The sequence below is a fragment of the Trichechus manatus genome, unplaced genomic scaffold (genome assembly GCF_000243295.1).
Source record: "Trichechus manatus latirostris isolate Lorelei unplaced genomic scaffold, TriManLat1.0 scaffold00007, whole genome shotgun sequence".
NCBI lineage: Eukaryota > Metazoa > Chordata > Mammalia > Sirenia > Trichechidae > Trichechus > Trichechus manatus.
This window is the reverse complement of record NW_004443943.1, coordinates 4,615,294-4,639,703: the sequence shown is the minus strand read 5'-3', so window position 1 is coordinate 4,639,703 and position 24,410 is coordinate 4,615,294. Positions and strand designations below refer to the sequence as shown.

The following is a 24,410-nucleotide window of genomic DNA, read 5'->3' as shown; positions in this document are numbered from 1 at the left end:
GGGCTAACAAATTGTTTTAAATAACCTATGTTTGAGAATCTGTACAGCAATACAAATAATGGTATCTTAGATTTTTTTAGAGAACATCTCTAAATTACATAATTCTTAAACCAATCTTTATAGTCAAGCTAAGGAGGAAAAAATTTATCTGGAAGTAGAAATGGAAATAAATTGTAATATCTGGATAACAGCATACTGGAATTCCTGATTTTGATCATGTGCTCATGGAAAAAGCCCTCCATGAGCCCTCCCACTGTCATCACAGTGTTACAAAGCACGCTAGTGAACAGGTTATCAACGAGCTCAACACATGGAAGAGTGCGAGTCAGAACAAGCCAACAGAAACACATATCCTTGCATTCTAATTTCACATTTGAAAATAAGCTTTTTACTGGAAAACCACCAAATGTTGTTAATTAAAAAATTGTTTGGATACCTAAAACGTTTTTGGAGAAATTACAATCCCATCCATCAAAATGCCCTATTATTTATTAATCTAAAAACAGTGATAACAGCCTGCAAATAGATTTTATGGCCTTCCATGAAAATCCTAGCCGGGGACCCTTTCCTGAAGGGTGAGGACTCTCAACCTTGGAAAAGTGACTCTTCAACATGGCAAACTGCCCTGGATCCCATGGGAACAGGCAATACGATGGGGATCATTTTTCAGCCAATCAGATTTTCAGAATTAATTCCGGCCTTCAGTAAGGTAGACACCTCCATACCCTTTTACTCATTTTCAGTTTAATCAATTTACTTAACGATCAATTTACATCTTAGATAACGTTCTACCTATTTGGAGAGGCTGGGACCATTATGCTACTCAAGGTAAGAGGACAGACTGCCCCCATCAAAACCAACAAGAAAACAAAACAAAGACTCCCTTGTCAAAGACAACGGTAACTGTTTAGTTGTACAATTCTCCAAATAAACTGTTTCCAGTGTTAGATGACAGTAGGCTCACTTGAAATTGCTCTTAGGTGCCTAAATTTTCTTAGATGTGTGTGCACAAATGTGTATGTATATGTTTACATAATTAACAACTGCCTTTACTCAATAACAAGGCAATAAGGCAATATTACAAAGAAGCTTAAGCCAAAATCTGAATTTTCCCAGCATTTAGTAACTAAAATCAATGTGTGATTGGGAATAATAGTAACAAAATGTCTTAAAAACCATTCAGACAAAGTCTGGGTTTGAAAATTCAGTTGTACTAGTACAAGTAACATTGGAATGTTTCCACTGTAAGGATAATGCTGGCCCTGCGTGGCAACAGCTGACTCTCAACAACACAGAGAGTAATTCAGATAAGGTCTATCTTGTTCACTACTCAACCTACAGTGGCTGCACACCGTGAGCACACAATAAATGTTTCTTGAATAAATCAATGAATGAAAACGATTTTGCTAAGTATGCTTAAAAACCGCCGTAGGTTATACTGGATCATTAATACTAAAAAAGTAATACAGCTTGTTGCCGAGCAGTCTGAAGGTTGTGTAAGATGATTATCAGTGGCAACATAAAAATATTCTACGTATAAAGAATACTGGAACCAAATGGACACAAAAGTATAGCTAAGATGATTTTAATGTCAAATCGGAAGACTCTCTTTCTCTGCGTTCTGCAGACCACCCAGTGCATAGCTGGTGCTCTTTAACCATAATTTATTGTTTTGAGCTTTTCAACTTTACGGTGCCAACAGATGGAGGAAAGGTAGGAGTATATATACGTTAAGCAGGATGTTGGGTCCTATTATTCAATAACATTATAAAATACTGTGACTAGTTTTACACACTCTGCGCAAAACAAAATTTCATGCATCATAACTTACAGAAATAAATTAAAAGGTGATGATTAATAATATTTATATCTTAATAATTATATTTAAACTACGGCATGAAATCTACAAACGGTTCTAAAGCTAACACATAAATGTTTCTAGTTTTAGGAACAGCAGGGTAACAAATGCTGATACACTACAGACATTGACACAATCTAACTGTGGGAAAAAGTCACATAAATTAAAAATGCAAAAAGGATGGTTCACATAAAGGACACAGTTATCACCTTGAATCATACTGAGGAAGTGGAGAAGAATAGCTGCAAAATAATTTAGAAAGCAAATGGGAAAAATTAATGTAAGATAATTAGAAGCAAGCAACAGAAAATGTCAATGATAAGCAAATGAAAAGTAAAAACCATCAGAAAATGAAACCAAGGCATTTGGCATTTGTAGTACAACCTGGAAAAATATTTGCCTGAAATGGCTATACAGACTACTCCACAGACCTGGCATTAGTGAAATGTTGCCCAATGTATGCCAAGTTTATATTTTCTTTTTCAAATAAGCCCACACTGGCTGCTAGTAATTCTGCCTCGCTGCACATGTCTATTGTTGTCAATAAAGCTCAAAGGGAAGGGGAGATAATTTTCATATTCTAATACTTCATCATCTTCTATGTTTGGGAAAGTTCATTTCTGATTTTATTAGTCTATACTTCTTCAACTTCTCCACTTACTAAATTAAACTCGAATACTTTTCTTTCATATGTAGAGAGTACATGTAAATTATCTCCATTTGAATGACACTGCATTGATTTGTTTTCAAAATGTGGTGTCAGAAGGCCCAATTCTGTAAGTTACTTTAAATAACCTGTAGCACTCCTCTGAGCCTCAGGCATCACATCTGTAAAATGGGGATAATGAGTAATATCTAATAGTTCCATTTTAAGGTTCAAATAAATATTAAATTAAAAAATACATGGAAAAGATTTAGCGCAATGCCAGTTACACAAAAAACACTAGGTATATGTTAGCTATTACAATATATTTTAATTAGAAGCATCAGAAAATACTTTATAAAATAGAAGACCCATTATAAATGTTAATTATTATTAATTTATTTAATTCCAAATTAACCTGCCCTTGACTGGATCACAACTAATTTATGGCTAAATATCAGTTTCAAAGGCAATTAACATTTTGAGATTTTTCTCATTTTAATAGATTACTCCTATTCCTTTTGTAGGGATATCAGATATCCCAAGTTTAAAATATCTACAGGTGAAGAATCCAATATCTAAAATACACTGATTTATTAATTTATCAATTCAGCTGTGGGAGTCTGTATGATGTGGTTTTTACTATAGCACTTTTGGTATATATACATTTGTATCTTTTTTTTTAAAGTGCATTTTTTCTTCTTTTTTTCCTAGCTGTTATTTAATGCAATTTAATTATAATTTTATTTCAAGAAGGCAGAAAGCACCAACTGTTGATGTGAAGGTTTCAAGTTTATATTTTCTTTTTAAGAAAAAATCATATAAAACAACTTGTAGATCAAAGGTCAATATCATATGGAAAAAAATATGAACAACAGAGCTCACTGCTTATTTAACTAAATGTTTAAACGAGATTCTTCTATTATTAGATGCAAAGTTCCAAAGCCATCAAACAGTAACATTAAATTAACAGAAATAATTTTTTATTAGAAAGGAAAATCAGATGCCCAGAAACAAAACCTCCTTTCAATAAAACAAAAAAAAAATCCATTGCCTTTGAGTCAATTCTGACTCATAGTGACCCTACGGGACAGTGGAGAACTGCCCAGTAGGGTTTCCAAGGAGTGCCTGGTGGATTTGAACTGCTGACCTTTTGGTTAGCAGCCGTAGTTTTTAACCACTATGCCACCAGGGTTCCCTTCATTTCAATAGTAAAGTAGAATTAAGAGAAATTAGTATTTTTTTAATTGAAAAGAAAAATTTAAAACTTAGAAGAGGTACCAGAATTGCCAGGAAATTTCACTGCAATTAATAATTTAATTCATTTCCTTTCTAACATTGTGCTTTTATCAATAAAAGTAGATATGCAGATTTGCTTAAAAAATTACTAATGGTGTACAAATACATGTCACATATACTCACTAATGAAGTCCTTTAGAAGATCAATATTTCGAAGACCAATATTTCAAACATATGAAGCTTGGTGATATGAATTTATAACTGTAAATAATAAATGCAACGATAATAGGATAAAAGAAAAGTGACATTTTGGTTACTTACCCAGAATGAACAGGGCTTGAGACAAGATTGACATTGTCCAAAGTGTCTGCAGCCCAGCTGTAATGTCTAAGAGAATCTGAATCAAACTCTCTTGTGAATGTTAGATGCTGAAAAATAAAACAATATATTACATCAACAATCCACACGAGCACTGGTTTCTCTGCACCTATAAAATACACTTGTATTTCTCTAGAAGTCCAGACAGTCTAATATTCAAAATACATACTTTTCAAATCCTTCTCTATGAAGGTTTATATTGAAATTTGAGTACAAGAGAAGTTAAAAAATAAAGTCAAATGATATGTTGTATTATTTCAATCTTCTAAGAAACACCCGGGGTAATTTGCACTGCAAAAGCAGTATCACAGAAGTAATTTTCAACCATGATTTTAAGTACTTCAACACACTTCCAATTAATCCTACAAGTGTTATAAAATTCTTGCCCAATTTTCAGAATAAAAATAATTCAATCTTGATGACTCCCTGTTTCCAAGTGGAATAGAGAGCTGGCAGCGGACTAATGCTTCCACTGAGTAAGCCAGATAAAATACAGAAATCATCTCTGAATGCAACAGAGAGCAGCTGAGGCACTGAGAAGGAAAGGCGCTAACTCTGAAGAGGGGAAAGTCTTGAAGAGGCGACTTTTTATTGCTATTTTAAAATTGGAGGCATTTGTCAATTACCAGTATAGGTAGAATTTGGTTCCCTACAGGGGCCTTCTTGGGGAACAGAGAAATCAGGAGATTTCGTCGGAAATTTGGGTGGCCTCAAGTACTCTACAGTTTTCCACTCACAACATTTGCTGAATTCTGGGGCTATGCACAGGAGGAAGCTAGAAATCTAACCAGTAACTCTCTAGAAAGCTGGGCTTTTTTGGCAGTTTCATGATTGAAAAGATTTTGAGTTTGGGAATTGTAAGGGACAGGAGACATGAAGATTACCCCAGGATTACAAATAAGAACACTGGACAGCCAGAGACAAACCAGAGAGCTACAAACCAGCCTCATTTCAACAAAATTTTGGATTAAAATGATCAGCCACCAGTCTATCTGCCGAGCAGAGAGAAAATGGAAACAGTCTCTGGAGGAATGTAACACTGTTGGGTGTATCTATAACTTTTTAATACACTATGGCAAGCATTCAACCAAAATTGTCAAGCACAGCCAAACCACAGAGAAAAACAAAAACAAAAAAATCCAGACATTATAAACAGACTACAGTTCATCTAGATATTGAACTAAACTAACAATAATCTTACAATAACTATGATTAGTATATGTTTAAGAAAATGGGGGGAAATAGAGAAAATAGATTTAAAGGTAGAGAATTCAGCAAAGCACTAGAATACACATAAAGAAGAATCAAATGGGCATTTGTTTAGTTTTAAATATAATGCCACCTCTGAACAAGACACAATAGAAAACAGGGATAGGAAACTGGAACAGGTCAATGGAAAACATACAAAAGGAAGCATGGATTAAAAAAAAAAGAATGGAAAGTAAAGAAAACAGAATGAGACATGTGGAACACAGTGAAAGGTTTAACATATGTGTAACCGGACTCCCAGAAGTACAATTGAAAGAGAATGACGCAGAAGCTGTATTTGAAGAGATAATGGCTGAGAATGCTTTAAGTCTGATGAAGCTGTTATCCTACAGATAAAAGGAAAAATAATCTCAATTATTGTTCTGCTAAAAATCTGGTCCCTACTGCAACCCCAGTAAAATGACAGTCAATTATTTAAAAACACATACACAAAGAGTTTAAAAGACATCACTAGAAAAAAAGAAGAATCAGTTGAAAATGTTTAAAAAGTTATTTGACTTCCATAATCCCCTCATTATTACTAGCCAAACAATGCTCCCCCCTCCCCTCCCTAAACCCTGGCAGAAAAGTAGAGATTTATTCTTGGAGGGGAGTTCAAAAGTATCTCTGAATTGAGGAATAATAGCATAGTTGAAGGTAGAGACTCAATACTGAAAATGAGGAATAAGTGAAACTGTAAATACTGAAATGTTCAGACCCAGCCTTCTTCCCAGAACACAGATGGCTAGGGTAAGTATTTCTAGGCAGAAAATTGGGAGAGTCTTCGCTGGGGAGTCTGACCTGACCAGTGGGATTTCCCAGTGAAATGTCCTAGAAATTAGAGGGAAAAAATTGAAAGTAGAAGAGAAAATATAAGAAAGCAAACGACCAGTTCAGGAGAGGAGGTCAAATCCTCACTACCACCGCAAAGAAAACAGAAGTTCTAGAAAATAAAATAGTGAAAAAGAGACTAAATCAGAGCTGAAGACCTGAGTTTCCACAGTAAAAGGACCCAATGAGTGGCCAGAACCATGGATGAACGTAGACTCCACTACATTATAACAAAGGAACCCTAGTGGCACAGTGGTTAATGCTCGGCTGCTAACTGAAAGGTTGGGGTTTGAACCCACCAGCTGCTCCATGGGAGGAAGACGTGGCGGTCTCCTTCTGCAAAGATTACAGCCTTGGAAACCCTATGAGCAGTTCTACTCTGTCCTATAGGGTTGTTACGAGTTGGAATTGACTAGACAGCAATGGGTTTTTATAGTACACCATCAGAGTTCCTGGGTGGTACAGTCAATCACTTGGCTGCTAACCAAAAGGTTGGCGGTTGGGGTCCACCCAGAGGTGCCTCGGAAGAAAGGCCTGGTGATCTACTTCCAAAAAATCAGCCAGTGAAAACCCTAGGGAGCACTGTACCACTCTGACACACCTGGGGTTGTCATGGGTCTGAATTTACTGGTTTTTATGGTGTACCATCGTGAAATCGCAGAACTTGTGGACAAAGACAGACCGTAAATACACAAAGAGGAAAAGGCTCCATTAGTCTTCTCAACAGCAAAAACTGAAGTTAAAGGCAATGAAGCAATCTCTTCAGTGTTCTAAAAAGAAATGATTTTCAACCCAGAATTCTATAACTAGCCGAACAAATAAACAAAGGGCGAAAATTGAATTAAGATATTTTCAGATACATAAAACCTCAAAAAATATATTTCTCATGCACTCTCTAAGGAAACTATTATATTCTCCTCCAAAATGAAGGACCATACCAAGATAAGCGAAGACATGAGAGAAGAAAGAGAACCTTCAGGGTGATGATAATGGAAGACCCAAGAGGACACCTGGGCAGGGGGCCTGCAAGGAACTTGACAACGGGAAAGCTCCAAGGGAGAAGAATTAGATGAAATTGACAAAATACCTAATATTGAGAGGAGATTTGCACAACTGGTAACAATTTATGGGTTAGATTAGTGATATATATGGAGAACACCAAGCAAATGGGAAGAAAAAAAAAAAAAAAAAACCTAAGGAAAAAAAAATTGTACCAAAACAAAAAACTATCACACTTTACATCTGTGAGTAGCACTTACATAGGCATAGTAATATAAAAGGCAGAGAACAAGATGGAAGACGAAGCTTTCATTTTTTCATACTTCTCTGTTACCATGCACGTATGTGAGAGAGAGAAAGTATGAAAAAATGAGAGCTTCATCTTCCATCATAGGGAGTCAGTGATGCCTGAAATGGAGGAGAGCAATCTATGCATCTTATTTGGAGATATGGAAGCATAAAATAAGTTATCAGAAAGTGTTTTCAGCAGTTGCTTCTGGAGAAAAAATAATAGAGAATAGAGAGCTGAAGGTATAAATGGAGAATCTGTTTACAAGAACGTCTTGTGGAACTATATGACATTCTTTTTATTTATATGTATAACTTGGACAAAAAACCTAAATTTAAAAACTTACTCCAAATTACAAAGGTTAAAAAAAAAAAAAGACCTGACATCAAATTTAAAGAGAATTTGTAGAGCACTTATGTGCAAGTAACTACCCCACTTATATCCAAGGAAAATGCAAAAATGAATAAAGAACAGATTTTTCTGCATTTGATAAGAGAGGAAACATTTACTGGATAAGCATGCAATTCATGGTGTTAATAAGAGCTCACAGAACCAAGGTTCTAATCCCAAAATAGCAATAAACCACTTCGGAAAAACCCCAAATTCTATACTGGTTTACCAAAGACGAGTTGTTGAGTCTTAGTCTGGCCTCATTTACCAATTACTTATACTGGCTGTTGGAAACCCCAACCCTTCAACCTTTAGAAGTAGAGTCAAATATTTAATGTAAAGTGGGCAGTGTTTCTCACTTTTTCTCCTCCCTCCCTCCCCTTTCCTTGCTCCCTTATTTATTGATTTATTTTTGGGTAAACTACATTTCCTATATTTGGGGCGCTGAGGTTATTTTAACAAAGCACCCCCCAAAAAAGTTCTAATAAATGAACAATATCACTTCTCTTTGGTAATTACAGTAAATTATTTACCCTTGGTACTCTCAGAAACACACACGGGTAACATTAATTATTGAAACAATGAATTATATCACACAAAAAAGGTATCATCGCCATCATGTAATATTTACAGAGGCAGGAGTGTGCCAGCACACTGGGAGTCCACATCCCTTTGAGTCCTTTCTTTACGCCTTTACTTTTGCCATAGTAATTCTTATTCATGATGCTCTTTCCCCCATAGAGGTTTGCTCAGGTTTATGGGCAGACCTAACTAAATTTTAATACCTGAACACAGGCAAAATGCTTTTCTACAATGCATCGATCTAAATACAAAATAAAGTAGTTCCCTTGAACATATGGTTTCATAGACAGAGACTAAATTGGTAGCTTCATTTCCAAGCTACTTGTCTCCAAATACTTATTTCTGCAGAAAAGGATTTACTTATAACTGATAACTGAAATGTGAAATTTGAATGATTTACTTGTTTTAGTAAGCAATATCAATTTCAAAATGCCTGACATGTTATTGTACGTGGCACCGCAGTACCAGTGAAAAGCTTTACCTCCATTTTGTTCTGAGCAAACAGACATTTAAAATGATAAACAGAACACCACATATAATAATGGTTACAGAGACGGACTGGAGCTGGTGCTTAAGTTTCCTAGAGCAAGGAGGGGTGTTCTCAGGGTTTGATGGAAAAGTTTTGGTTTAGAAATTGTCACAGACTTGGGTTTGGAAACTGCCTTTTCCACTTGTTAAAGGAGAACACTTTTTCCTCACTCCTGAGTTTTTCTTCTTGGAAAGGTAACTCGATTGTGTAACTGTGGGCCTCTCTGCCCCTTATGTTCACTTTGGCCTGGGAATGTGGAGTGATTTATCTGACTGGTAGATTTGGGAAAGGTAGTTAGGAAGTCTCTACTCAGATGCAGGCTTAGCTCTCTTGGGTTGAGTTTGGCCATAGCTGGCAGGTGTCCTCCTCTATTCCCCAGGGCCTACCCTCCATGAGAGGTATGCCTGCCCCTGGCCAGCACTGCCAGCCGCTGGGTGGCGGTCTAATTCGGGGGTTTAGTTAGCAAGCCCACTTAGCTCAGGCATTAAGTCATCCTGCAACCTGGCCTCCATCAGGTATGAAGGAGATATTCTGGCTTTGAGTTGTTCTTATTCTTTACTAATTTAAAGCGCCTTCAGAGACGTTCCAACATCACTTGTCGGTTTTGTGGTCCTAAGCATGTTTCTCAACTTTTCTCAGCCTCAGTCTCCTCACTTTCAATTTGGGGGTATGGTTGATATGGGCATTAAATGAAAACCTATGTAAAAATCTGGCATTAATGCCAGTGATGTCATGGAATTATAATCATGTCTCCTTCCACGTCTAAAGCCTTTTATATTTTTCACAGGACTTTACATTATCTCATTTGTTAAAATCTGATAGTCTGCAGGGAAAACAGCAAAAACACATAAAAATATTCCAGTCCCAGCACTGGGCCTTCACAGTTACATACACTTGCTTACATCATGCTTAAATCAAATCAACAGAGCCCAGTCAGGTATAAGAACACATTTCAAAAATGTCTGGGTCTTATTTGTTAACTCAAAAATGTTTAAATTGCTTTGTTAACAGCTGTACCAGAATTCAGTGTGCATCTGTTCAATGTCGAGGACTATCCTAGGCTTTTATAGTCATTTGCTCTCTGAATGCTCATAACTGATTAGCCCCGGGAAGTAATATCATACCCATCGTACATATGAGGAAGCTGAAGTTCAGAGTGACTTTAAAAATTTACGGCGGAAAGTAATTTTCTCTAATCAAAGAGAAGTCCACAGTTCTCTTTGGGCAGGACAAAGTCAACACCCAGAACTCTCCAGCTTTAGTAGAAAACTACTTTAAGGAAAAATTTACACTGATTTAGTAAGACCTTCTACTCCCGTGTCAAAAAATGATATGAATAGGCACATCATTTTTCATCTTGGAAGTGACGTCAAGGATACTATTAAAATCAAAATGCACATTATTCAGTAGAGTCCAGAGCCTGACTAATGATGATATCACTGTTTCCAAGAGCTTACTACTTTCCAAAAATAGTTTCTCACTAGCCCTATTTATCAGATGAAAGAGGAGAGCAAATACACACTGGTCTTACAAAAGAGGACACACCACGTGTCCGGGTCTGAGAAGAAATGTCCAGGACTGGAAGAAAACAGACTGGGGGCGAGAGTCACCCCAATATTAGGTAATTCTCTAGGCTGTGACACCATTAAGGTCCAGGAACGAATCTACAGGCTCCTTGGATGTCAGTTCTGCTGCCTCTGGGGGTCTGCAGAAGGTGGTCCTGCAAATTAACAGTTGGCTCCAACAGGCTAATGTTAACAGCGCCCGGTAGGCCTCACGATAACAGGCCACATGCAAAACTCAGTACATCTCATCTGGAAAATCGTAAACATGATTTAGTTAAGTAATAGCTGGAAGATGTAACCAGTCTGGGAGCTCAGGAAAGCAAAGGCTTGTCAAGGATACCTTCACCCTGTGGCCACAAATGGGACTATGCCAAAGCAGAGGGAACCCATGTGTGTGTTGTTGTCCAGTTGCCCTGGACAAAGAGTAAGATGACTTGGGTTTGAGTTATGCTGCATCACTACATAGCCCAGTGAGTGGTAAGTCACACAAACTTCACCAGACCTCCACTGCTGCATTAGGGTAACGGGTTGATAATACTACCTGCTCCGGTTCACTGTGAGAATGCAATCTCCCAGATAATGGGAAAGTGATTTGAACTCTAAATTACCATGCAAACAAAAACGGGGATAGTAAAAATCCTAATGCTCCTAGATTCTTTATAATGGAGATAATGTATTTCTTAAATTTAGGTAATGCTGCATCCCTCTGTGCAGCTTTTGAGGATAGCACGTGCCTTCTCAGACTACAGGGAGAAGCCAGAATAGCCCATTGGATCAGGAAAGAATAACTGAAGAGTTTTAGCTGCTGACAAATACTTGTCTAATCATAGACTCTTTCCATGGCTTATACACTTTGCTCAGATCTGCCATACTTTGCTTATGAGCGTGGCAGTAGCCTAATGGTTAGCAGAAGAATGAGTTCAAGCATCCAGTAGACCCAAGCCTTTCTCAGCTTTACCACCTAACAGCTGTCTGGACTTGGGCAAGTTAAGTAAACTCTTTCAACCCCAGTCTCCTTGTCTGTAAAGAGGTAATGACAATATCTATTCCATAAGGTGGCTGAAACCATGAAATGAGATGACTCGTTTAAAAGAAAATGTTCTGGCAGGTACTGCACTAAGTATTATAATTATTGTGACCTACAGTGGCATTGAGCGAAACCATAGATCAGTTTGAACATCCAGCACCAGGGTTGGAAACATTCTTTTAAGAAATGGATACCATAAGAGAAAACCTGGTCCAAGCAGCAAAATAAGAAAAAAAATAAAATAAAAGATTCCTGTAACAGAGAAAGCAGGTCCTTTTTTCTCTATAAATTATTTCTTTTCGTGAAGTCAACTATTACTACCCTTAAGAATTATTTTATTTGAGACTAGAATATAAACCATAATGGAACATGTTTATTTGAGATTTCCTAATCTGATTGATTTCAGGATAATTTATCTACAAACTTCAACAAAAGAAGGTGAATCACGGTCAGCGTGGGAGCTGAGTTTGTTGAGGACCGAACAATTGCTTACAAGGCAACATCCAGCTCAAGACATCTAAACCAACTGTACTGCCTTAAGCCACCTGCAATACCAACCTCTCTGCCTTCAAAACAAAATCTGTAATCTTGCAGACCAATCTGTGAGAGGTGTCGAATGGATCACCTGCGTAATGCTGACAAAGCACTTTGAAGAGAGAAAGCATCGTATTAAATGTCACTACTCAAAGGTGCTTATCTTCCTGGGGACTATCTGTAGGAAATCTTTAATCCCAGGCTGGCTACCTTCTGCCACCATACACATTTCTGAATTTCCCTTAGAAACTAGCTTGAGTGAAAGGAATAGGATGGTTACTCTGCTGGTGGGAGGTGGGGAGAAGGAGAGGAAGTGAGTTAAGAGAGGAGGAAAAGCTGAATATTAGCGTAGTTAGCCTTTTAGATTAGGTGTTCCTCTTTTCTATTACTGAGATAATTGAAAATTGCCTGAATCTTGAAAAAATAAACGGCTTCTCCTGAAGAACCTCCCATCTGCACACACACACACACAAAACCAAACCCATCGCTGTCAAGTCGATTCCGACTCATAGCGACTCTATAGGGCAGAGCAGAACTGCCCCATAGGGTCTCCAAGGCTGTAATCTTTACAGAAGCAGACTGCCACATCTTTCTCCCAAGCAGTGGCTAATGGATTCAAACTGATGACTTTTTGGTTAGCTGCCTAGGGCTTAAACCATTGTGCCACCAGGGCTCCTTCAATGTGCACACCACCTGCTAATGTATCAAGTAGTACATAGCACAATATCGAACTAAATATACATAATACCATTCTTAGCTTCAGAAAAACCAAGTCCAATCCAAAGGTGCTGGAATAAGTAGGTCGTGAGATAAATGGGAAGCATTACGGGGTGGAGGATGTGACAGCTGCTTGGGTTATAAAGAGGCCTCTGATATAAAATACAGAATTATGTCCACAGTCAAAATTCAAACAGGCCACGCAACTGTTTAGATGACACTTTGGTTAAACCTTCCAAACCCTGACATTCATCCCCTTAGGCATAAACCATGTGGGCAAATCTGGTATGAAAGGGAAAGTCTGCGAAAGGAAAGCAATCTAATCAGAGAGAGGGGGCAAGGAGGAGTACTGCCTTATTTCTCTCTTCGTAGATGCACTGCCTCTCATTCAACAGAACTGACAGGAAATGGAAAGTGTTCATTCTGCAGTAATCAATCAGAAAGGGACTCCTTTCTAAACATTTTTGCTTGGAAACACCCAGGTTTATAGCTATTCCCTGAAGTCATAGCATCTATTTTCCTGTTGTTTTGTTAAAACTATATTTATTTCTAGAGAGAAAGCATCAACTAGGCTGAATGGCACTTTAAGATGCTAGAAGACTTTCTATGTTGTCCTTGATATGTGGTTGCTCATGCCAGTTTGACTACCACTGACAGCAAGCATATCAGTGACAACAGAACTCAAATCAAACTGGCTTAAGATAGCCCCACCCAGGGTGAGCAGGGGTATACTGAGGTCAATTACTGGCTTATACAGAGGAAAAGTTTTCAGGCACGGCTGGATCCAAGTGCTCAAATGATGGCAGGAATCCTTTCTCTTCAGCCTGGATTCTCCCACAGATGCTGGCTCACTTTCAAGGAAGATAACCCCCAGCAGTTTCAGGCTTATACTATCTTTATAGCTTAGTAACCCCAATGGAATCTTTCTTTCCCAAAAGGCTCGACAAAGTCTCAAATTTGAGCATTATTAGACTGGCTTAGATTTCACTTTTCATGTTAAAATCACTGTAATCCAGGAAAAGGTATGCTCTGATTAGCCAGGCTTAGGTCCCACCCTTAGAGGAAAGGAGGGACTTCAGCCCCTTCAAAACTACATTGACTGAGAAATAGGTGGGGATGGGGGTTTGACCATCAGATTCTAGCACTGCCAACTAAAGAAAGTGGAATGGATGTGTGCAGTCAAAAACAACACATGTCCACTAAGTGATTTCTGTTTTTCTCCCATCTTTGAATAACTCTATTGGAAATCATGTTAAATCATATTGAATTAAATGTTTCTGCTACAGGAGACACCCACTGTACTTACAGCTACTTCTAGTAATTCAAAGCAAGTGTAATGAACTGATTAGCCTACAAAACGTTTGGAGACTTCTATCATGCCTCCAGAGCCCTGGTGGCGCAGTGGTTAAGAGCTCGGCGGCTAACCAAAAAGTCGGCAGTTTGAATCCACCAGCCGCTCCTTGGAAACCCTATGGGACAGTTCTACTCTGTCCTATAAGGTCACTATGAGTCCGAATCGACTTGATGGCAATGGTTTGGGTTTACGGGTATCATGCCTTCTACCCCGTATCAATCTATAAAACCAAAACTTGTTGCCATTGAGTCAATTCTGACTCATAGCAACCCTATAGGCATAGCTGGTGGATTTGAACTGCCGACCTTTTGGTTAGCAGCAGAGCTCTTAGCCATTGTGCCACCAGGGCTCCAGTTATCAATCTACAGGTCAAATATTTCCATTCCTTTAATGATGCCTTATATGTCATCATTTATAGTCCCTCATAATTCTCCTAACTCCTTACTGAATGTTATGTTAGCTCCTTTTAAAGCACATTAAATGAGAAAAATAAGAACTTACTGTTAGAAATAAGCATAACAAACATACTTGTGTCTAAATATAATCTTTCATGCTACAAAATAGATCAAGATGATGGTATCTCACCCATATCATCAATGCTAAATAGTATAAGGTCCTGGAGGACAGAGTAAGGTCCTTGGACTGGCTGCTTCTTCACATGGAACACCACAGTGTGTAGTGGAGCTGTTAGAAGGGGTGAACCTGGATCCAGGGTCCAGTACTGACTCTGACACTTAATAGCTGTGTCTCCTGGAGTAAGTTACTTAAGCTCTCTGAGCCTTAGTTTATCTTTTTAATGGGGTATAAACATTATCTCATAGGACTGTTGTGAATGTAAATGAGTTAATATTGGTAAAACACTTAGAACGTTGTCTGTCACATAGCAGGAGCTAAGATACCAGCTGCTCACACCACCACCACAAGCATCACCACCTTTATATCTCCTGACGCTTAAGGCATCAACTGCACAGTGTTCCGTTTACGTAATGGGACTAGTCTATCTGGCTCATACAGTCATTACATAAGCCATACCAGACTGTTGCTTTCAGTAAATTATCTCACAAGAAATGAAAGAAACATTCTGTTGTGACACTCATCCCCAACTACCAGGCTTTGGTTTAGAGTTATCCCTATTCTTCATTTATTAACTCTTATTTAAAAAGGAATGCTTCCAACTGCAGATGTCCTCTAAAACAACCTGATACACACAAATGTATAAAACAAATACATTAAATGCTGGCTTACCCATATGTAAAAGGATTCCCATCAGAACTGCTTTAAGTTAGGGGTTTCTGACTAGAGGTGCATCCCAGAATGACCTGTGGAACTTTAAAAAACACACATGCCCAGGAACTCAGCCATGGAGGATCTGATTCCATAGGCATCTTGTTTTTTAAAAGAGCCACAGGTGATTCTGATGGACCATCCCGTTAAAGAACCCTCACTACAAACCACTGGCTCTCAACCCTGGGTGTGTTTAAAATTTCCATGCCCAGCCCCCACCCCAGGCCCGTTGAATAGGACCAAACAATGGTCCCTTAACACCGTCCCAGGTGATTCTCAGAGCAGTCAGGGTCAAGAATCAGAATTAAAGAATGAGATCTTCTGACAAACACTGATTCTATTTACAAACACGTTTTCAGAAACCTATCAACAGGTGACTTGATTACCAGGTGAATGGGAAGGTAAAAGAATAAAGAATGCTTGGAAAACCCAATTTATCACAGTAAAAACAGATCACTCTTGACTATTCAAGGGTGATTTAAGTGGTTTACAGATTAATCACGATTAAGGCCCAGCAGGCAAGTGGGATGGCTTTACCTCTCCCCACCCCAACCGTGACATCCACACTGGCCCAACACAGGTTTCTAGGAAGGTGGGAACCACCGGAGCTAATCATCTTAGGTCTCAACTACACTAACTGTGGTTAATGTGCAAACTGACTAATCAGCACCAGGATAATCAAGAGGCAACTGCGCTTTGTACGGGGTGAGGTCTACTCTTGTTGAAAAAAGGAAACCTATCTAAGTGCCAGAAAGTCAATTTTAAAGAGCCTTTATTTGTCACAGCAACTTTAATTGTGTAGTGACAGGATACGTAGCTTAAAATCTGACAGTAAGGAATTCCAAGTATGTAAGACTTTTTTTCATGCTTTCAGGCATAAAAAAAAGATTACTAAGATTCAAAGAAAAGAAACTCCATTTTGAAATTTATAGAGTTACACTGAGAAAATATATACATAAATATTATGGTTTTTCATCACTGAATTCTAATACAAGGTGTTAATGTAACTCTGAAGTGCTTTTCAGTAGTCTTGCTCAGTGTTAACTACGCTCCTGTATCTGACAGACGCCTTCTCCTTTCTTCTCTAGAGAAATGAGACACTAGAAACTAAAAACGCTAATGCACCCGTCAGAATTTCTCTTTCTCTTTCCTCCAAGTTTTTATTTCGAAGACGTTCATGCAAACAACAAAGCTGAAAGAAACGTATAATACCCAAATACCTTCCACCTAGATTCAACTATGAACATTTGCCTTTTGTTCTCTCTTGCTCCACGCATGCACGCACACACGGATTTTTTTTTTTTTGCCTGCACCATTTGAAAATAAATTGCTTACTTTGATTCCTTTATCTCTAAAAACTTTAGCATGTGTATCTCTAGAATAGAGATATTCTCCTGAATGGCTTCAATACTATTATTACTGCTAGGAAAATTGATCATTTCCTAACAGGATTATCCAGCACATTTTCAAATGTCCCCAACTCTCCTTAAAATGTTTTTTATAAATATTTTTTCAAGTCGCCACTTTTCAAAATGATGCTCATATGTTTTTCAAATCTCCGGTGAATTTATCATGGATTTGTGTGGCCATGTGTAATGTTAGATGATTTTTAAACATGCTAGCTCTACAAGGAATTCCTGTCAGTCCATGGGATGCTCCGCGGTCATTAAAGAAAGTTCCTTCCTGCCTCTGTAGTTATCAACTTAAAATGTACTGATAAAAGTTTTTCAAGACGTCCTCCTTTCTCTTTTCCCCTGAACGGTCAACAGAAATATCTGTGACATCCACAGAGGTGCTCTGAAATTGAAGGAGCAACAGCACTAACTAACAGAGCACCATTTTCCCCTCAAAAGTTCCCTTTGTCGTTTATTCCTTTTATAAATCCTTAGTACCTGAGTAAGCGGGGTCTTGGTAGCTGCTAAAAGGTAATGGTGTAAGAACCCTCGAAAGCCTATATGCAGCCTTGTAGCACTGCAGACATTTATATTTTAAGGTTGGGGTGCAGAAGATGGAAGGCTGAGTAACTGGAATAGTGGTGGTGATGGTGGGGTCATGGTGATGGTGGTGGTGGTGGTGGTGGTTCCAATTTCAGGTCCTTGCCCCAGAACAAATATATATTCAGAAATATAAACTATAATTAGGTTCATCAGGTATTTTCCATTGCATTACAGAATTAAGCACATGTTTTATATAAGCAAATTGTCACTGATACCCAAATCTCTTTTCACCTTAATTTTCTAAGTTTTGTGGGGTGCTTTTAGAGCACAGAGAACAGGAATTTCTATGCTTATAAATATTATCAACATATCCACTGACATTTCATTTCAGTCGAGAACATGAAGAGAGCAGGATTACTAGAGTATAGGATAATGACCATAGCCAACTGAGCAAAGGGTTCTTCAGTAAATCTCAACCAGGCAACGCCTCTCACCTAAAGGCTGAGCTTCATTACTTGAGACAAGCACTTTCTCTGTTGCTAACACCCACTTAGAAGCCCTGGCGGCACAGTGGTTAAGAGCTTGGCTGCTAACCAAAAGGTAAGCAGTTCAAATCCAAATCCAAATCCACTAGCCACTCCTTGGAAACCATACAGGCAGTTCTACTCTGTCCTATAGGGTCGCTATTAGTTGAAACCAGCTCGCTGGCACCTATCACCACCACCACCCACTTAAACCCATGCTATGCTACCGCACCTATAATCATTTTACAGGAGGTTTTTGTTTGTCCAAACATCGAATAACTACTGCATTAATCTCTAGGAGACCTGCTTGCTAAGAATATTCTAAGAGTATAATATAATAAAATGTTTATTGTAGGACATTGTGAAATACAATGCACACCTGTATGTCTGGAAGCCCGCATCTCCAGACATGTGGGAGTCTCAAAGGTCTGACTGCCCATTGCTTAACTTCAAACTTGGCTATAATAACTGACTACCACTTATTTGTCTGCTTCAGTTTACCTTCATTGTGCAGTGAATATGTTCAGCATGGTTTAATCAATTATCTACACTGTTCAAATATAATAAGCCACCTACAAAATTAGATTTATGGTCAAAACAATTTCATCCATCATCAAGGCACTACCATAAATATTTAAAACCGTGTATTTTACAGATAATAGACAAGAATTATCTTAGGTGAAGGGAAGGACAGCACACATTACAGGCGAAGTCACCACAATGGGACTAAACCAAAGCTAAGAAGTTTCCTGAATACAATCAAACACTTCAAGGGACAGAATAGCAGGGGTGGAGGTCTGGGGACCATGCTTTCAGGGGACATCCAGGTCAATTAGCATAACAAACTTTATTAAGACAATCTGCATCCTACTTTGGTGAGTGGCATCTGGGGTCTTAAAAGCTAGCCAGCCGCCATCTAAAGATGCATCAATTGTTCCCAACCACCTGGAGTAAAGGAGAATGAAGAACATCAAAGACACTAGAAAATTATTAGCCCAAGAGACAGAAACGGCCACAGAGACCAGAGACGTCATCAGCCTGAGACCAGAAGAACTGGATGGTGTCTGGCTACCACCAATGACTGCCCTGACAGGGAACACAACAGAGAGTCCCTCATGAAGCTAGGGCAGGGTGGGATGCAGAACTCAAATTCTAGTAAAAAGACCAGACTTAATGGTCTAACTGAGACTGAAGGAATCTCAGAAAGCATGGCCCCAGACTCTGTGTCAACCCAGAACTAAAACAATTCCCGAAGCCAACTCTTCAGACAAAGATTGGACTGGACTGTGGGACATAAAATGATACTCGTTAAGAGTGCGCTTCTCAGCTCAAGTAAGTACGTGAGACTAAATGGGCAGCTTCTGTCCGAAGGTGAGATGAGAAGGCAGAGAGGGTTAGCAGCTGGTTGAATGGACACGCGAAATCAGGGGTGGAAAGGAGGAGTGTGCTGTCACAGTATAGGGAGAGCAATTAGGGTCACATAACAATGTATGTATAAATTTTTATATGAGAGACTAACTTGAATTGTAAACTTTCACTTAAACTACAACCATAAAATAAATAAATAAATAGAACCAGGTATTTTATTATCTAGAAAAATGAACCATCCTGGGTCTATATGCAGACTATGCCCAGTATCTATTCAACCACAACTGTTAAAAGGAAAAAAAAAAAACCCACACAAACACCAAATGAATGTAGCAGAGATGCTAGTAGAAAGCAAAATGACACCACTTATCTTGGGAACCCTCATCACTTTGAAGGTAAGGGATCAAACACACGACCAACCTAATCTTTAATTACTTGCTAAAAACAATTCTAGCAAATTCCAACATGCATACATTGTTTAGTAAAATAAAACATCTATGGGAATAATGTTATCAACTTTAGCTATCATTGATGATCTCTTCCTAAAAAAAAATTATAGCAGATTCAACTCAATGATAAGTATCTATGCCTTTCCTAGAACGGTCTCAGTTCCTCTCTGTCGAATTTTAGGGACTCACCTGCAGAAGAGAGGGATATTTCTGTTAGGGTAAAACTGATCTACTTTTTGACTGGCTAACACCCAAAGATTTACAAATGCAAAACCAAACATGCAGAAATATAGGCTCTGTCACCGGACATTGAGTTTATTCAATGATACAAATGAAAGCTTACCAATCAAAGACTATTTTAAAAAGAATGCCTACCTGCTCTTTGGATGGTACAAGGAGTTCTTCAATCATCATGCTGTCCCGAGCATAGGAGCTTCTGTTCAAAGTGTAAGACCTATCCGAACTGAAGGAGCGGAGGCTGTTGTATTTACGGTTAACCATTCAACAATTGGAGATGACGATGAGATGAATAAAAGAAAATTAAAGCATGCAACTTTAAAAACACGCAAGGATGGCTAAAAATAGCAACAAAAGTCATTCTTGAAAAGACACTGTCAAAAACAAAATTCTTTATATTTGAGGAAATCTCTTGAGCTTAGATAACCTCGTCATCAGGTTTTGTTTGAAATCCAGCCAATTGGTGTTAAATCTGTGACAAGATGAAAACACATGAAACACTTTGGATGTTTCACTATGACAGTTGAACCAACACAACAATTGAGAAGAACCATGTGATTCTAGATAAACTGACCAAGATTTTCTTAGGGTAAGACCTTATGTCCAACTCTCCTCTCTGATCCGTATGTACCTGGCTGGTACTGTTCAAGGGAATTACACCTGCTTTAAATGGGTCTGTTTGTAAGACTTTGGGAAATAGATATAGCTTTAACATATGTGTTCATATGGTTTATAGTCATTACTAATTGAAAACATCAAGAAAGACGTAGTGTTATGGATACAACTTCTATCCTCCTCTTCATCATCTTCCTGGCCTCAAGGAAAAATTCAAATTCCATGTATGATTATTTTGTCTTTCCTGCAGGAACAGATTTGCTCTTTTCTTTTTTCCCCTCTCTCTTTTCTACTGTCCTCCTTTCTAGCGTCTTACAAATTCTCCATACATTCCCTAAACTTCCTATAGTGCGGGTCACCTGGTACTAGGAAGCACCACGCACCACACTGACCTCTAAATTAGAAACGAATGACTGTCTATATAAGTAATAAATTAGCTGAATCTAAAAGTGGCTTGTTGTATCTTTACTGGTTGAATCAGGTAGACCCTGGCCTTGCCTTGTTTACGCTTCATCGAGAGAAGAGAAAAAAAAGAGGTAAATAAGGAATTACTTCCTGCTTTGCACAAAACTCTGTTTTTTCCCCACTATGTACTATACGCAAGATTACTCTAAAGGGGGTATTCTTGTACCAAGATGCAAAGGCTCCTGAAATTATAGGCATTCTTTTAGGTGTCTATGCAAATGGGGGAGCCCTGGTGGCACAGTGGTTAAGATGGCTGCTAACAAAAAGGTCAGCAGTTCGAATCCACCAGCTGCTCCTTGGAAACCCTATGGGGGCAGCTCTACTCTGACCTACAGGGTCGCAATGAGTGGGAATTGACTAGAAGGCAACGGGTATGCAAATGGAAAAGTGCATTCTTACAGGATTCGAGACTTAGCTTTCAGCAGAATCTCAGAGGAATCTTTGATACAAAAAACAACAATGACCATCACTATACAGAGTCATTATGTAATGTACACAGCAAGAATTTATGGAGTGACTATTATGAGCCAAGGGAGCCCTGGTGGCACAGTGGTTAAAGCGCTTGACTGCTAACCGAAAGGTCAACGGATCGAAACTACCAGCTGCTCCACTGGAGAAAGATGTGGCAGTCTGCTTCCGTAGAGATTTACAGCCTTGGAAACTCTGTGGGGTTGCTGTTGAGTCTGAATCGACTCGATGGCAGTCGGTTTATTAAGAGCCAGGTACAATCTGAGAAACTGGGGATTCAGAAGCAAAAACGGGAAGCATTATCCCTGCGTGGAGGAACAAACCTAACTCAGCCACGCGGCTCTGACCATGCACACTCGTGCCTTCTGTGCCCCAGTCACATAACTAAATAACTCTCCCTCCCAATTTCAGTTGCAAATATATCTTTCTGTTTCTAGCCCCTTACCTTCCCCAAATACAACGTAAGCTTCCTGAAAGCAGGAATTCTCTCTCTACTTTCTAACTCAACACTGTCCAATAGAACTTTCCACACTGATGGAAATGTTCTATATCTGTGCTGGCCAATACAGAGGCCACTGGCCACATGTGGATACTGAGTACTTGTAATGAAGGCTAGCACGACTGAGGAAGCAAAATTTTATTTAATTTAAATTTAAATAGCTATGTGTGGCTAGTGGTTATGGTATTAGACAGTGCAGCTTCTAACTACTCATAGCAAGGCTCCATACTGCCCCACTGACATGGCTTGACAAACATTGGGAAGCACCACTCTCTGCATTGGACATTTATTCCTTTAAGTTATGGCTCCCAGAGCACAATGTGTAAATACTGGTCGTACGTGAGATAGTTTTATGGTAGATATGGACACTTAAAATTAAAAAATACATACACATAAATTTTAATTTCGATTTTTAAATATATCTAAGGATCACCATGGTCTGATGCGCAACCGATCATGGGGATGGTGCAAGACCAGGCAGCGTTTAGTTCCTTTTCGTAGAGGGTATACTGCGAGCCAGGGGCCGACTGGATGGCAGAAACAACAAGATTTGATGATTCTATTTAAACATCCCTTCCTCTTTTAACATATATAAGTAACTACAGAGCCTACAATTGGGAGCTATCAACGAAAAGGCCTAGGGGTGTCTTCGTTTTACGTCATGTCTACGGTTTCTGCTCCTAATGGTCCAGTCCAACCTACATCAGACAGATGGAGCCCAGCAGATCCATTAAGCTTCACTCTCAATCCTTAATACACTGAAGTACTTTCAGTTACTAAAATTAGAGATTGTTTGCATGGGGTTCTGGAAAGCATTAAAATATTTTCTACTAAGGTCAACTACATTATTTGTAGCCATCAGTATACCCTGAGTGTTAAATACAGGAAGCGTTAGAAAAACACATGCCTCACAATTCTAAAATCACACTAATGTACCTAGCACAACTCAAATAAAACAGCAACCAGCAAACAAACAGCCTTGCAAAACATGACTTTTTCTTTAAACCCAGTGAAATTTCTCAGTTATTTCATGCACTCTTCAAAATTTGTTAAGCAAAGAAATTCCTCAAGTATTCAGTCAATTTTGCATAAGTAACATTTCTTATCATAGACTTAGTTACTTGCTGATTTTCTCACAATCACAAAACCGATTTTCTAAAGCTGAGCAGAAAAAAAAAAAAAGCACATCAGAGCACATCACATCACAATGCTGAATAAAAGAAAAATGAGCAAATGAGCAGGAGAGGGAAAGAAACACTGTAAAAGTGTCATGTCCTCTTACCTGACCTTGGGACTATTTTATAGTATTTTTAGAAAGAAAGAGGAGAAATAGAAAGCAAAAAATCAGACAGAGAAAAAAGAAAAAAAGTCATGATTGAATGAAGTACACATTTAATGTATTCCTTTTTAAATGTTACACTCAGAATAGTCTGTTAATACTCTAACAATGTGCTTTAAAAATATGTTTTACAGATTCTTAAAAATTTTTTGTGTCTGAGCATAACATGAGTTGCCAACGTACAAAAAAATGAGTTACACATAATAGCAACAAATAATGGTGCAATCAAAATTACAAGTGTGAAAGGCTTAGAATTGTCTTAAGAAAAAAATTAACTATAAGAGAATATTCTGGTTTTATATCTCACTGGATGTCAATGACTACAATTTTCTATATACACACAATGGACTCACAAAATGGTGTCTCATATATTATCAGAGGAAGGGAAGGTAGCTAGTTATTGGATAATAAAAGCTGTTAAATTTCTAAACAGAATTTTCCCTCGAGACTTTTAAGATCTGGCAAATTCTCAGTTATAACTTGTTGCTAACTGAGATAATCTGAAATATTACTTATTTCAAAACAATATTTTCCCCTTATTAATGGCACCTGCTACCATAAGATTTTAAGGCCTTTTATCAACGTATTTATAAAGTAACAATTCTATTAAGTTACATGAGGTTCAAAATTCTATCCAAAAAAACAAGAACTAACTTGAAGAAAAATCAATTCAATATCTAAACTGGCCACACCAGTGACACTGAGAACAAACTCCCAGATTTACTTTGCGAGGAGTGCCATTTACTATTAGACAATGAAACTTTTTACAACAGATCCTTAAACTATAGGAAAATGTCCCCAGGGCTCTGGCTTGGATGGGTTAATCATTAGCTTTAAAATAACCTGTCAGCAAACATGCTGTTAATTCACAACAGGGAAAAGAAGTCTCCAAATGCTGGATGAGGTCCTATTTCTTTCAACCAGTGTAAGATAAATGTGAGCCAAGGTTTTCCAACTACAAACATTTTTAGGCTTCAGTTTTATGGGCTGAATTTGCCACCATTCCTATCTGTTTGACACTGATAAAACTCCTAAAGTGTCA

At 38.3% G+C, this 24,410-nt stretch overlaps 1 protein-coding gene across 1 annotated transcript in view; it reads right to left on the bottom strand.

Moving 5' to 3' along the window:
* The window catches only part of ANK3 (ankyrin 3), a 742,532-nt gene that overhangs the window by 79,177 nt on the left and 638,945 nt on the right, over window positions 1-24,410 (bottom strand). Inside the window, exons 26-27 of the mRNA XM_023739341.1 lie at window positions 20,121-20,223; window positions 4,062-4,168 (exon numbers count right to left, since the gene is read on the bottom strand). Coding sequence (XP_023595109.1) covers window positions 4,062-4,168; window positions 20,121-20,223 — 210 coding nt within the window. The remainder of the gene's footprint in view (window positions 1-4,061; window positions 4,169-20,120; window positions 20,224-24,410) is intronic.